This window comes from Callospermophilus lateralis, chromosome 10 (genome assembly GCF_048772815.1).
Source record: "Callospermophilus lateralis isolate mCalLat2 chromosome 10, mCalLat2.hap1, whole genome shotgun sequence".
Lineage (NCBI taxonomy): Eukaryota > Metazoa > Chordata > Mammalia > Rodentia > Sciuridae > Callospermophilus > Callospermophilus lateralis.
This window is the reverse complement of record NC_135314.1, coordinates 51,143,733-51,159,712: the sequence shown is the minus strand read 5'-3', so window position 1 is coordinate 51,159,712 and position 15,980 is coordinate 51,143,733. Positions and strand designations below refer to the sequence as shown.

At 31.8% G+C, this 15,980-nt stretch overlaps 1 protein-coding gene across 2 annotated transcripts in view; it reads left to right on the top strand.

Moving 5' to 3' along the window:
* Acap2 (ArfGAP with coiled-coil, ankyrin repeat and PH domains 2) overlaps window positions 1-15,980 on the top strand; it is a 136,732-nt gene that overhangs the window by 82,624 nt on the left and 38,128 nt on the right. The window contains exons 8-11 of one of the 2 annotated variants that reach the window (XM_076867755.2): window positions 2,557-2,652; window positions 5,478-5,552; window positions 11,024-11,136; window positions 15,930-15,950. In XM_076867755.2, the coding sequence (XP_076723870.2) occupies window positions 2,557-2,652; window positions 5,478-5,552; window positions 11,024-11,136; window positions 15,930-15,950 (305 nt within the window). The remainder of the gene's footprint in view (window positions 1-2,556; window positions 2,653-5,477; window positions 5,553-11,023; window positions 11,137-15,929; window positions 15,951-15,980) is intronic. The other variant, XM_076867756.2, reaches the window with a different exon arrangement.

The following is a 15,980-nucleotide window of genomic DNA, read 5'->3' as shown; positions in this document are numbered from 1 at the left end:
TTTGTCTTTTCATCTTTTTTATAATTGTTATTCACCAAATTGCATTGAGCATTTAGTATATGTACAACACATAAAATAGACTTTTAAAATATTTGAGATTGAGTAGTTAAGTAAGTAGTATCATTTGGATAATTTTTTCCTTAAAGTTGATGTGTCAGTTTTTGGGTTTGTTCTTTGGTGTCCAGTTACAAAATGAATGGGATGAAATTTGAGGATCACTGTTTTTTGGTTTGTTTTGTTTTTTCCTTAACCTTTTTGTCTCCAGTGACAATGATATATATTTCTTAATCCCTGCCTCCTCCTTTGATCTTAAAGCCAACTAGAAAGTGAGCAGCGGGATGGTATAGATGTGGTGTGGCACTCTTTTTTGAGAACTTTCAAAATAATACGTTCTCTTTGAATTTGTTAGCAGATAATTTTTTTTTTCTCTTCCAAAACTACGTACTTAAATGTTCTCACCTAGATTTTCCCTAAACTTTGTTATTATTCATGTTGTATCTTACCAGGTAATTAGGTTATACTTACTGTTTTTAAACGCTGTTTATACTCTGCTTGTTTTCCAGATTGACAGTAATGGGTGGACAGTAATATTTAATGATGGCTTTTTTTGTCAGGTAGAATTCTGCCACTTAAATGTACTAGGGATGAATAAACTTTTTATTTTTTTGTGTGTGGGGGGGTAAAAGCTAGGGTAGTAAATATGATAGGTTTTACAGGCCTTGTGATCTCTGTTGCTGTTACTTTGCTGTGCCCTTGTAATGAGAGAGCAGATATAGGTTCATATATAAATGAATAGTTATGGCTGTGTTTCCAATAAGCCATTTACTTATGGACACAAAAATTTGAATTTCATATAATCTCTATATATCATGAATTTCCTATGTTCTTTTCATTTTTCTTCCAATTATTTAAAAACATAAAAGCCATTCTTAGCTTACGGGCCATCCAAAAACAGGTGGTAAGACTTGATATGCTGTGCAGGTTTCAGTTTACTCACATGGAGTGTCCTGTAGATTACCTTTACCTATGAGTGAATACTTAAGTAATTTCCTTGTTTTTGACATTAAAACATAGCATTTTAGTGATCATTCTAATGAGTAATTTGATTATTGCTTTAGGATAGATTTATAGAGAAGGGATTACTTACAGAGGTTAAACATTCGGTAAGGTTTTTAAAAAATATTGTTTAATTTCAAAGGTTATATAATATTTCCACTAATAGTGTGTGTGTGTATAAACATTTCTCCATGCATTACAGTTTTCCTCTCTCTTCCCTGATTGGTAGATAGAAATTGTGATCTCATTTTTGAATTTTTCATTTCATTAATTCAAATGAGTTTCAGCATTTTTTTACCATACTGTTTTGGCCACTTGCATAACTTGTAATATGTTCTTTTTCTCTTATTCTGTTAGAGTATTCATTTTTTTCGTATTGATTTGTAGCATCCCTTACTTAAAGTTATTAACTCATTGTTATATTTTTTTTCCTAGTTTGTCATTTATCTTTTAATATGAGTTTTGATGTATAGGCAGATTTTACATTTTTTGTAGTCCTAGCTATTAATTTCTGCCTATCCTCTTTTTAAAAAGAACTTTGTGTGTTTTTAAAATTATATTCATAAAGTTATGTACTCATTACCATGATCTAATTCTAGAATGCTTCTCTTTTTGTGAGTTTTGTGTTTTCAACTTTTGTATAATTGTTTTTTTCTCCTAGAAACAGAATTTTCTGTGGAGGATTCTTGAGAATTAAGGACCTTGTGACCTACTTTAGGTTTCAGAGAATTAAACAGATGCTTGAGATTGCTAAAAATAACATGAATGTTTGAATATTTTCTTAATATTTCACATTTAATTATAAAATTCCTTTCCATGTAAAACTTAATAAAAATAAAAATAATTTTTCTCTTTTGGCTAAGTAAAATATAGAAAAACTTGGAAAAAATAGCTCAACCCTTAATGTCAGTTTTGAACTTGTGGAATGAATATAAAGAAATTTCAATGTTGGCAAAGTATATTGACTCAGTTTATTTTTGGTATCTTGAGAAACAAACTGAGCATTCCCTACTTTACGTTGTTATTAATGATCTTGTAGGTTATAAAGTGTTTGTGATTGCTTTAAGAGCTTTATGTATTTCCGCTTCTTATCTTTTTGTGTCTTATTTGCTTAAGGTTTGCCAGTGAATTGATTTCAAGGAACATATTGATATTTTTTATTGTTCCTAGAAAGATAGTGAAGTTATTAAAAATTTGATTATTTGAATAAAATAAACAAAATTTGATCATCTATATAAAACATAAAACAACTAAAAGTTTGGGCATTGTTAAAATTTTAAACCACTGGAAAAAATTTTAAATATATATTTTTTTCTGATAGTATTTGCAAATATTTAATAAATACTCTTAAGAAAAATGACTTAGTTACTTTTAAGTAGGCTTTACATTTTGAGTACTTGTACAATAAATTTTAAACATTCAATAGGATCAAGACTTAAAAAAGTCCCAAATACTTACCTAAGGAATTGATTTTAAAATGACACTTTTTTTCCCTTTTAGATGTTATCCTTTATGTATGCCCATTTGGCCTTCTTTCATCAAGGATATGATCTATTTAGTGAACTTGGGCCCTACATGAAAGATCTTGGAGCACAGGTAATGTTGAACTGTATTTTTTGATTCTGTATTATATATGATTTTTTTTGGGGGGGTGGTGGTGCTGGGGATTGAACTCTGGGCCTTATGCATGCTAGGCAAGCAGTTCTACCACTGAGCCACATCCCCAGCCCTTGATATTTGTATTTGAAAGAAATTCAGCATATTGGGTGATTTGATTTTTCATTTACTTAATAAAGAAGTTTGATTCTATAGCAGAATCTATATACATGGGTTAAATGTGTAACCAAGGATGAAATTAAAGGTAAAAATAATCTTATGCTATAGATTTTATCTGAGGGTACTAAAAAGGAGAATGTAATAATAATGTGTCTATTTTTAAGGACACATAGCTGGATTTATTTTTAAATTTCTTATATTTGATTAATTGAGTTTTATTGTTCTGACTTGCTTTCATTTTTCTAAAAGTTATATTTTGGTATTTGAATAGTGGCATTTTAGAAACTTAGAATTATACAGCTGAAAAATTTTCATTGCACACAGACATATTTGGGTATCTGTGTGTTTTAGAATTAAGTATGTGCATAAGAATATTATATGTATAGAAATTAATTTTTACTTTTGATCAGAATTTTATGTTAAATATGTTTGAAGTCCCCTCTTTTTTGTTGTTGATACTAGGGATGAGCCCCAAGGCCTACAGTGAGCTAGGCAAGTTTTCTAGTACTGCACCACACCTCCAACCCCTAGGGACATTGTTATTTATTGATCGATGAGTTTTCTTGAACTTTTTAGGTGGTATTCTTTCCCAAGATGGTTCAGTATACTTTTTGAAGGGAGGTGATTAAGGATGAAAAACAGAGTTTAGGGAAATTGGAGAAACAGAGTGAAATGAGAATTGCAATCACTAACCAAAGTATGTGTGTGTGATGCATGTGGAGATGGTGTGGGGGCAGTATGGCAAGTATGGCTTGTGCTGTGAATCACACATCATCTCTAATAACTTTGGAAAGAAAGAACAAGTCACCAGACTGTTAACTATGTGCCCTGTGTATATCAGTTGGGATAAGGTTTGTTTGTAAGGGATAGAAAATTGAGAATACTGTAGCTAACACAGAATTTCATTTCTTCTAAAAGAAGTCAAAGTCTTCTAAAAATCAAATGCATGGTATGATGGCCAGTCACTTGATTCTCAGGACCCATATGTACATAATTTGCTTCTATCTCATGATTCAAAATGGCTGATCAAGCTCTAGCCATCATACTAAAAAGACCAGTTAACATCAGAGGAAAAGGGAAAGAAAGACACATTCTGCCTCCTTAAGGACATTTCCTTGTACTTGTTACTTTATATACCTCCCAATGGCCAGTGCTTAGTCATAAGTTCACATTCACTACAAGGAAACCTGGGAAATACAGCCTTAATACCAGAATGCTATAATTTGGGGGTTCTATTGTTAAGGAAGAAGGAGAAAGTAGATATTAGAAATAGCTGGTCTTTTTTTTATCATATAGTGGGGAGGTAGGGTGTTGTAGGAAGATATAGACAGTACAGACTTAGGGGAAGGTAAGGCCTTCCTAGGTTCTAGGCATTCCTTACAATAGGCCAGCCGCGGATGTGCTCTAGGGGATGGTACGAGGGGTCAGCCCCTCAGGCCACTGCTTCTGAGCTAACCAGCATACCACGGGGGAGTGACCGCACCCTTACTGGTTAAACTCTGATGGAGTTCTCATATGAGAAAAGAACCCATGATGCCTGTTTCATTCAGCCTTTCAAACTTGCTCTACTGGATTTATTTTTTATTTACTGATAATCTTCTTTGTGGCTAAAGACACAGGGATATCAAAACAACTTATTCTTTGTATTTTCATGTTCTGATGATGAACACTGATTGGTTGTATTAAAGTAATACAGTAATCAAAAACTTAAAAAACAACAACAACAAAAAAACAATTTATCATACACTGGACTGTAACCTTACCGTACATTAAATATAATTTATAAAGACTATGAATTAAATTGGAGTTGGCAAATTGAAATCATTATATATATTAGACTTTTATTAATTTCAGTTTTACTTAATTTCCTCCTTCTTGCCCTCACAGACATCAAACAAATTTGTAGGCCCTTGAAAAGCATCTGATAAGTCACACTTCCTTAGTGTGTGTGGAATAATATGGTCTGTTTGGAGGGGGCAGGTTAGGATATTCTTTCAATAATTCAGTGGTAGATAATACCATCTAAAACTCAGGGACTATTAATTACTTATTAGTATCATCATCATCATCATTGCTTTTATTTAGTTAATTGTTTTGTACCTTTTAGATTTGCTTATACCATTAGGAAGCCAACTTGAAATCATGAAGCATCTTGAATGATCAGGCATATCCGTTATTATGAACTTGTAAAGCTGACAGCACTAATTTAGCTGCACTACTTTTTGCTGTTTGGGGAAAAATTACCATTGTCTCTTTTTTATAACTTTGATTATAACTTGCAGAATTTACTTGAGAGGATACATAAGCAACTTAAACTAGAGTAATTTTTCTTATTCAAGGACTTGACACATCACTGCAGGGGCCAGGAGGAGGCCTCCTATCATGTGTGCTTGGCACCCTGACTGTACTCAAAATTCTTTTCCTTGCTGAGACATGGATCTTCTCGAAAAGGATTTAATACCATAAAAATAGGAACTTCTACTTTAAATTTTAGCTAAAATATCATTTTAGGTAAATTTCAATCGAGTGACATATTGCTGTTTATCTACAAAATAACTTGGAATATGGTTTGGAAAAATGCTCATACCTTTTCTTTTCTTTGATTTTTTTATGCCTACAATTTTTTTCTTTTTCTGCTTTTACAGTTAGATCGACTTGTTGTGGATGCAGCAAAAGAGAAAAGAGAAATGGAGCAAAAACATTCCACCATTCAACAAAAGGTACTTGAGAGGAAAAGTTTAAGAAGATTAATTTCCATTTTAGTTGGTTGTTTGATTAGTATTGACATAAGCAAGGTACCTTAGTGCTGGAACAAATTCTTTGCATTCTTACATAATTTCATAAATTTTCTTTTCACAAAAAGTGAAATAGTTTTCAGATATTAAGGTATATGTTTTATTATCATTTCAGATCAAAATATTTTAAAGTCAGGCTCTTAAACCAGTTTATTCAGAACCTAATCTCTCAGGGCTTTAACTAAATTAAAAGATGGCCCTTAGCATTTAAAACACTATTCATTTTTTGGGTACCACCACCCTTCTATGAAGTGTGTGTGCGTGTGTGTGTGTGAAGGGGCGGTGTGTGGGGTGGCGTGTGTGTGCTCAGTTTCAATGTTAAGGACTTCCCAGGGCCAGTCACCCTAGGCAGCACTCCCACCTCATGTGGTGCTGAATGATGTTTAACTTGCATAGCTTGTTAAATTTCCTACTAGCTAAACTAGTATTTTTGAAAAATATGTTTTTAAAAATGAAATTTCCAGTATTAAATAGTTTTTATTCCTTCATGCTGAAGCAGTTGAGTGTGACATGCCTGAAACTCACCCGAATAATATTTTATCTTATATAGTCAATAATGTTTCTTGGGAAGCAGTCTGAAAATAAAAGGAGAGAGAAGTTGAATGCAATAATACAAGTATATGACAAGATGCTTTCTCCCTTCTTTAAATTTGTTCTTTTGGTATTGATGAGTAAATGAACTTTTGTTATGGTTTATTTAGAATTTTGAATACTGTGGACTTGATTTGACATAAAAGATGTAAATGGGAAAAAATAAAAACAAAATCAGTAATAAAAATAAGGAAAATTTGATGGATTATTTATGCTAAAGAGAAATCATATTTTAAAAATAAAGAATTTTTTTTCTACCAGACTATCTTTAAATTAGTTACTTTCAAGTTATTGTCAGATGAGACTTTATATTTTCTTTAAAGTTAGATTAACCTTTGGTTGAGTAACTTTAAATTTGGTGAATAAAAATTCGGTATATTTAGTAGGTACAATATCATATTTGGATGAGCAACTTGTTTTAATGACATTCCCATTAAAAGATTGTTAAATACGGAGACCAGTCATTTTTATTTAAAATGAAAGATCATGGTGTTTGCAGAAATATGAGAATATTTGCTTAAGTTAAAATCATTTAATGGATAGTTTATATCTTTTAATATCTTTCCCAATTGAGTACATAATTCAGTGTTGTACTGAAGGACCCAAACTGGTTAAGTTTTAAATCTGAGATTAATTTAATTTAAAACATATACAACTGTTTTCCTTTAAAGAAAATAGTGGCATTTTTGCTAATTATAAATACTTACTTTTTTTCTGCCCTTAAATGCTGACGCAAGGCTGCATTACAGGTAAAAGCAAAACAAAACAAAACACACACACACACACACACACACACACACACACACACAAAATAAAACAAAAAAATCTAGTCAACTAAAATTTAAGGGACAGTATATTTAATGTAATTATTTAGAATTTTTAAAGAATTGCATTGATGAGTTGAAGAAAAAATGATGGAAAGGACATTCATATTCGCATCTTAGAGTATATGTAACATTTACGATGGATTTATACCTAGAAGTGAAACTGTATCAGAGAGAATATGTATGTTCACCCTTAGTAGATAATGCTGAACTGTTTTTCAATGTTGCACCATTCTTGGCAGGCAGTACTGAGAGTGTACTGTGCTCCTTGCCATCTCATTGTATTGAGAGGGCTTTAATTTTTTACCCATTTAGTGGGTAGATAAGGGCATTTCATTGTGGTTTTAATTTATACATCTTTAGTGACTAGTGAGTTCAATTCCCTTACCCTGTATCTGTTGGTCACTTGGGAGCCTATTTGTGAAATATCTATTAGTCTTTCTCTTTTTTTTTTTTTTTTCCTGCCAGGTGGCTTGTTCTTTAAATCCTTTGTTATGTTCTGGATATATGCCCCTTTGAGGCATGTATATGTTTTAAATTTTCGTACAGCTTTTCAGTCTTATGTTTGGTGCTTTTTGTGTCTTATTCAATAAATCCTTCCCATCCTAAGATCATAAAGTTCTCTCCTGCATAGATTTGTTTTTCATGCTTAGATTTCTAATCCATGTGTAATTGGGTTTTTGTATATGATGGTAGGTACTTTTACTCTTCCATTGGTAGCTAGTTGATGCAGATTAGTTATTAAAAAGTTTCCTTCCACACTGTTTTGTCGTATAGCCTGTGTTATACCTCATGTTCCATATATCTGAAGCTGTTTTTCAGGGTCTCTATTCTTTTAGTCTTTTGTCTTAATTATGCCAATACTGTGCTGTCTTAGACATTAGCTTTATAGTAAGTCTTGATATGTAACTTTCTGACTTCTTTTTAAAAAATGAATCACACTAGTTTTGCATTTCCATGTAAATTTCGGTAGCCACTCTTCAGGTTCCATAAAAACAGCCTTTGTCATTTTGATTGAGATTACATTAGAACTACAAATCAATTTGAGAGAAAAATGATATCTTTGTTTTATAATATTGTTTAATTCATGACTGTGTGGTGTTCTCTATTTTCTTTTTCTTTTCTTTCTTTCTTTCATAAGGTTTTATGATTTTCTTGTATATTTTGTTAGATTTAGTCCTAAACTTAGATTGCACATTTTCTTGTGAATGTTTTTTTTTTTTTTTTTTTGCGGGGGGGGGGTAATAGGGAATGAACCCAGGGGTGATCTACCACTGAGCCAAATCAGAGTCCTTTTTATTTTTTTATTTCAAAACAGGGTCTCACTAAGTTGCTCATACTGGCCTTAGACTTGCAATCCTCTTCCCGCAGGCTCCTGAGTAGCTGAGATGACAAGCATGTGCCATCATACCTGACTTTGGGTTGTTTCTTTATGATGTATTTCCTATTCGTTCACAAATTTACTATTTGTATTCATGTGTTATGAGGAAATGAAAGATCAGAACAAGATTATCACATTTGTCCTCACAACATTATGGCTAGGTAAATAATAAATTCAATATTACAATCCTGGACACTTTTCAATATTATTTTATGTTCTTTTCCTCAGAGAAGTCATTAAGAAATGTCAGGTTGTGTTGCTTTGATCACTAACAGTGCTGAAACTCTTTTTTTTGTTATTGTCTAAAAATTTATTTTCTCACTGTTTCCTTCTGTTATTATATTAGGTTAAATTTTATTTTTCTGTAGTGATTTTGCAAACTAGTAATCTTGCTTATTCCCTTTTAATAGTGATTTATCCCTGGATTGTTTTGAATGTTATGTGTACAAAATCTTATCCACAAGTTATGCTACTTTGTTTCAAGTCTTTACTTGTGTGTGTGTGTGTGTGTATGTGTGTGTTGTTGTTGTTGTTGTTATTGTTGTTGTCATCTTATTGGCTAGAATCTTTATCATAATCTCAAAGGTAAATAGTATTAATGGTCTGTCTTGTCTTGCTTGCAATTTCAATAGAAAAGCATCTTTTAGCTTCCCTTCTATTCCTGGAACTCCACATGAAAGAGCCAGTCCTCCTGATAGCAAATGCCCTCAAGGTGAAAGTGGAATTCCTTGCTGTTTGCCTGTTTGGCTTCCAGTTTTCATTTACTTAATCTTTTGCCTTTGGATATTCCTTCCTACTTGTCAGATCACTAATGGATTCAGAGATATTCTAACAGTGTATGTTTCACACAACATTATTAATTGCTTACATTATGAATTCTTTTACATTTTAAATACTGTAATCTATCACTTTTTAGGTACTTTAAATATTAATAGATATTAGTAGTAATTAAGACAATTTGTCTCAAGAAATATAATTGAGAAATAGAGAATCACTTACTTGTAATGCATTGCACATCCAAGGAAGACTTATTTTATATTTTATTTTATTTATATTTTTGCAGCGCTGGAGATTAAACCCAGGGCTTTGTGCCTAGAAGGTTTTGTGCCTCCAGCCCCATTATTTTATGTTTTAAGTAGCATCAAGGTTGTTAAAAAAAAAAAAAAAAATTGCAGATGTTACACATAAAACCTTTAGAATGTTACAAAAGTCAATTATTTCTATTACTATCTTAAATCTGATCTGCATAATTAAATAGATTATGGCCTAATATTGGGGATGTGGCTCAGTGGTAGAGTGCTTGCTGAGCATGTGCAAAGCTCTGGGTTCAATCCCCATCATCTTGAAGTAAAAATAAAAGTAAAAAGTAAATTATAGCATAAATTAAATTTTAAATGAAGAAATTGAAGTTTCTCTGATTTGTTTTTCAAGGAAAAAAGAGAAAATGTAATGACATAGATTCTGCTTCATTTTATTATTTTATAGTATGTCTTTTTATGGTTAAAGTTTGAAAGATATCAGATTTATTTAATTTTTAAAAATCTGAACTCGATCTATTTCCTTTTCACATCTTAGTAGACAGATTTAGAAGGCTCTTGGGTGATTCTCACTCTGCCTCCCCTCCAATGCAGGTCCTTCACATCTCAGCTCTCAGCAGGTGGTCATCCAGCCTCTGCCAAAATGTTTCTCAAGACAGGTAGCATTCTAATTTTAATCATTGGTGCAGGAGTGACTTTGAAAGTTCTGAGACTGATTTTTAGAGTTTTAAATTTGATGTGAGAGGAGCAATCTTGCAGTTTTATCGAAAATACTTTGGAATTTACTAGGAAATATTTTAAATAATTGGATTTCTGGTTTCCAAACTGTGTGAATCTTTGGAGGAGAATTGAAAGTTTGAATTGCATTCAATATAGACTTGAGTAATTAGAATGATTGGACAAGACTATGAGTGATTCCATAGTCTTCATAAAAAAAAGTGAGTTTAGTATCCCCACTTCAAACTGTGGTCTTAAGGTCTTTCTTCTTTGCAAAACCAAATATTATTTTAGGAAAAAAAATTCATAATTCTTTTATTTCTGAACTTCCTAAATAGTAGAGTTATTACTCCTATTAGATTAAAAAAACTGCCATGGTAGCAATATATTTAGAAAATAGTGGTAGATTTAAATAATCACATTTAAATATATCCATAGTTCTTTTAAAAATTAACACATATCACTATAAAATACTGGGATAAAATGAAAGCAGTTTTAAACATAATATCCAGTGTAATATTTAGTTGTTGGCCTTGTCTGTTTGTATGCTTATTATTTTTACTTTCAATACAATTTATATTGTTTTCTCTTTTACAGTATATTCTATACAACCATCTGTTTTTACACCATCATTACACATCAGTCAACTGAGTTGAAATATTTTAATATGTTGAAGCATTCCTCAATTATTAAGCATTTAGTTTCCCCTACCCATTTCTTATCAATATTGTCATAACAGTTTTTAATAGAAACTAGTTTTCCCCCCTTTTGAACTTTTTCCCTAGGATACATTTATTTTTCTGTGTAACATAAATCACATGAACTTCTATGTGTTATTTTGTCTAGGATTTCTCCAGTGATGATTCCAAGTTAGAATACAACGTAGATGCTGCAAATGGCATTGTTATGGAAGGATACCTGTTCAAACGAGCCAGCAATGCCTTCAAAACTTGGAACAGGTAATACACTTGAAATGCTTGTCTTGCTCCTTCCATATTTGCAGTTTTCTGACTTTCTCTGTGATCTGGCAACTCTTTCTTTATAATTCTAAGTCTGTAAATTCCATAGTAACTTTCTTGAACCTAGTTCATTGAAAAAAGAAGGCTCGCAGAAGCAGGTGAAAAATGAAAAGGTTAATTCTTAATTCTAAAATTCAAGCAAGGCTTAAAGGAGGAACCAAGGAGAGTATTTATAATGCTTAGTCTATAGTGACTAGGTCATCACAATAAATTTTGAATGTGCGCTACCTCCAATATTTGTTAACAAAATAGATTGCAGTACAAATTATGTATTGAATATAATTGATGAATAGAATAAGTGAGAGCTTTTTTTCTTTTGGTTCCTCCTCTCTCTGATGTTTATATAAATTTTTACTTAGTGTTGGCCGAGGAATTTTATTTGATTATTATTTTTTTTTGTACTGGGCATTGTACCCATTGAACCCAGAATGAATGTATAAGAAACTACTTTTTTCTATATATATAAAACAAAGCAAAATAATTTTAGACTTTAAAGCAGCAAAAGATTGCTTGACTCAGAATCATTCTTCTGAATATCAGTGATCTTTTACTTAAGGATATCCACCTTACTCCCAACAAAATGTAGTCAGAAAATTTTGCTATAATTTTGACTAGTGTTCAGATTCTGGGTAATTGATTTACTATTATATTCTTGGTTGAAATGTACATATTTTATTATTCAAACAAGGTATGAATTCATGTAGTGATAGAGAAGGTTGGTTTTGTTTTTTTTTTTAAAAAAGGGCATTAACAAAATAAATAGACTTTCCTTGCTAAGTATAATTTAGTATACAGTTTTGCTAATTTAAATAGAAACACTTAATGTTTTATTGTCCTAGTGCACTTATTTTTATTTCTTAGGTTTGAGGTTATATAAAAAAATTCATCAGATGTCAGTGATTTATTGAGCATTTGATATTTCCCAATTCTTAAGTGTTACTTGGTTTTATTTGGAATAATTTTCTTTATATAAAATTAAATATAAAGTGGAAAATAATTATTATATTCAGTAGTAAACCTCTTTAAAATAATTCATGAATATAGGAGGTCTAACTAAAACGATTTGGTTAGAAATGTTTCTAATTTTTATAAAGTAAAAATGAAGAGTTAAATTATGTTTTCCAAGCTCTAAAAATGAATAATATTTTGAATCTTTAATGGAAAATTTCTTTAGCTAGACTAGGAAATTTAAAAAATAATTTGATTGGTGAATCTTAAAGTAATAAAGATTATTCCACCAACATGATTTTAATATATAATGTTAGAATTGATTTTAACTTTCAGACTTCAAAACAACCTCCTTAAAGTTTGACAAAATGAAATTATAGTAAATACATAGAAATATAGTATTATGTTAAGAAAAGAAATGAACTTCCATGGAATATTTCAATGAGAAATGGTCTCAGACTGCATGTACATTAAGTGTTAGGGGAAAATTGCATTGCCATTTAGGGCAGTAGAAGAAAATTAATTTTGGTTTAAGTGTGGACTTCTTCATTTTCTTTAATGAATTTTATTAATTGACATGGATATTAAAATACAAATAAAATTGAATAGGGAGTAACTGTTAAATCCTCAATTGTAGACATGTTGCCTACAATTTGCAAAGTGGAAAAAGATATTGCCTTTGGAAATTAGGCTGCTTTTTAGAGGAGGTACCATTTATATGTAGTGATAGTTATTGATTAAAATTATAGATTATAATTTAACATCCTAATTTTCAATAAAGAAATGGACCTTTAAAGAAATGGTTGAGAAAGATGTATTTAGCTCACAGTTTTGGAGGCTCATGTTGTAAAGTTGGGTTGCCTCTGGTGAGGACCTCATGATGGATGGTATCACAGTGGCAGGAGCGTGCCCGGATCCTATGATGAGATGAAGCCAGAGAGTAGGAATGATCCAGTCTTCTCTGTTATAACAGCCCACTTTCCTGGGAATTGACTTAGTCCAAAAGACCAGCATCAATTCTTTTCCCAGTGACCTCATTACCTAACACTAAGTCCAAACTTTTTTTCTTTTTTTGGTACTGGAGATTGAACCCAGGTTTGTTTTACAACACTGAGCTACATCTCTAGTCCTTTTTTATTTTTTAAATTGAGATATGGTCTTGCTAAGCTGCAAATACTGGCCTGGAAATTTGTGATCTTCCTTCCTCAGCCTTCTGAGTCTTTGGGATTACAGGCATGTGCCACCTTGCCTCAATACTGCCATACTGGGGACCAGGTTTCTAGCACATAACCTCTGGGGGGACAAATCATATCTAAATCATAGCAATAAGGAATTCTATGAAAGGAAGAAGAGAGAAGAACAATCTATTAAATGTTGTTTAGAATTTCCTTCTGCTTTTTAATATTACAAATTCAGAATGTATCTAAATTTCTTCAATGAGATTTACCAAAAAATCCAGTCTCAGGAAATACTTACAAATAATTTTTCCTTTTTCATGTTTGGCTTAGAGTCTACCCTCCTTCTCTAATTAGTTCTCCATTCAGCTTGATTTATTATATTCTGTTGGCCTCTGAGTAAAACTATGTACTTGTGATATTTATGCCTTAATTTAAAAAATGTCTAAGAATCTAGCTATTCAGATATAAAGCTTTTTCTACTCACTGCTTCAGTTTGTTTTTTTCTTTTAAGGATTGTTTAATTAGTTTCAGGGAATTTTTTTTTTTAGTTTCTGTAAGGTACCAAACATATAATAATTTTATGGAATTATGGTATGTAGATATTCCTGAATAGTTTTAAAACCTCATCCATCCTTCATAAATTACATCTTTTTTGAAAGAAATAGTCTATTATATGAAATTTAACAAATTGATTTATTTTGTTTGATATGACCCAAATAGCATAGGAATTAAAAATTTTAGATCATATATGGATTGCTGAAATGATTGGTTTTTAGATTTCTAATTTCTGATGTCTCCAAATTATACACCTCTGTAATACAGTTGGCCCTACATATCTGTGCATTCACATCCATGAATTCAACCAACTGTGGATCAAAACTATTTGGAGCTGAGTGTGGGGGTCCATGCCTGTAATCCCAGCATCTTGGGAGGCTGCCACAGGAGGATCACAAGTTCAAAGCCAGTCTTAGCAATTTAGCGAGGCCCTGTCTCTAAATAAACTATAAAAAAGGTCTAGGGATGTTGCTTGATAACTGAGCACTCTTGTGTTAAATCCCCAGTACCAAAATACACACACACACACACACACACACACACACACACAAGTATGTGAGTATTTGGGAAAAAAAAATTAAGTCTATACTGTACATATACAAACTTTTTTTTCTTTTCATTATTTCTTAAACAATATTTATATCGCATTTACATTATATTATATATTTTAAGCTATATAGAGGTGGCTGGGAGAGCCAGGCAAAGTGGCATGGATGTAATCCCAGCTACTCAAGAGGCTGAGGTGGAGGATTGCTTAGGCTAGGAGTTTGATGCCAGCCTGGTCAATATAGCGAGATTCTGTCTCTTAAAAAGAAAATTAGGGCTGGGGATGTGGCTCAAGCGGTAATGCGCTCTCCTGGAATGTGCGGGACACTGGGTTCAATCCTCAGCACCACATAAAAATAAAATAAAGATGTTTGTGTCCACCGAAAACTAAAAAATAAATAAATAAAAAGAAAATTAAATGTGTGTGTGTGTGTGTATCTGTATATATGTACTTAGGGAGATGTGTAGGTTATGTAAAAGAACCCAAGCATCACAGAATTTGATATCTGAGAGGGAATCCTGGAATTAATCCCCCACAGATACCAAGGGACAACTGTATATATTTTCTGAACACTTGTGAAGTCGGCTACAATTATTTTTCCTCATCAAGTTACTTTTTTCAATATGGCAGATTCACTTCAGGCTTAGCCTAGTGGACTGTTAGAGCTTATGTTTTTCTTGTGTTCTTCATAATAAATAGGAAAGATGAGAACATGGAAAATAAGTAAATGTCAGCATAATTTATTTAGTAATAACTTGTGAAGATTAATAAAGAAGCTGAAGTCTTTTGAACTAGAAAATACACCTAAGAACATAAAAGTTTTTAAAAGCAAAGTGTTCTATACACTGCTGGTATAGATATGTTTTGTTTTTATTGCCTTTTTGTTTTAAAATAAATATAAATATACATCAATTAAAGAGGAATCATACTTAATATGTGGCCTTAGAGAATCTCTGCTGTCATTTGATGAAAATGAGTCTGGGCAGGTGGGAGGCTTTTTTGAGTAATCTCTGTGATCTTTGAAATTCTTCATTAGTGACTCCACTTTTCTTATGAAAAGTTTCTGTTTGTCCTAGGTTTATTTAGAAGTATCTCCAGTGATCATTTCCCTTAATTTTTAGGAGCATCTTAATAAGATGTGGCAATACTATCTGTATTTTATAGTCATGATCACAGAGTCAGAAAATAACAATAAAGAAGTACACTAAGTCCTACCAGAACTTTTTGTAAGGTAATACTTTGAAGCAAGTTTTTGAATATTTCTAAAATATTAGCATTTCAGATTCCTAAGAGTTGGAATTAATTCTACAAATGCTTGTGTTCATAATAAAATGCAGTAGATACTTTTGACTGTTTTGTTAGGTTATAAGCTTAAGCTTGTTCTTTTAATTCTTGCTTTATTTTCGTATCATGCTAGTCCTTTGCTTATTTTGCACATTTGCGTTTTCATTCTTTTACCACCTTTCCCTTATGTTTTAATCCTCCCCCATTTTTTCACATGACAGGAAAAAGCCCGATCATATCAGGTACCAAATGGCTTCCTTCCCTTTACCCTC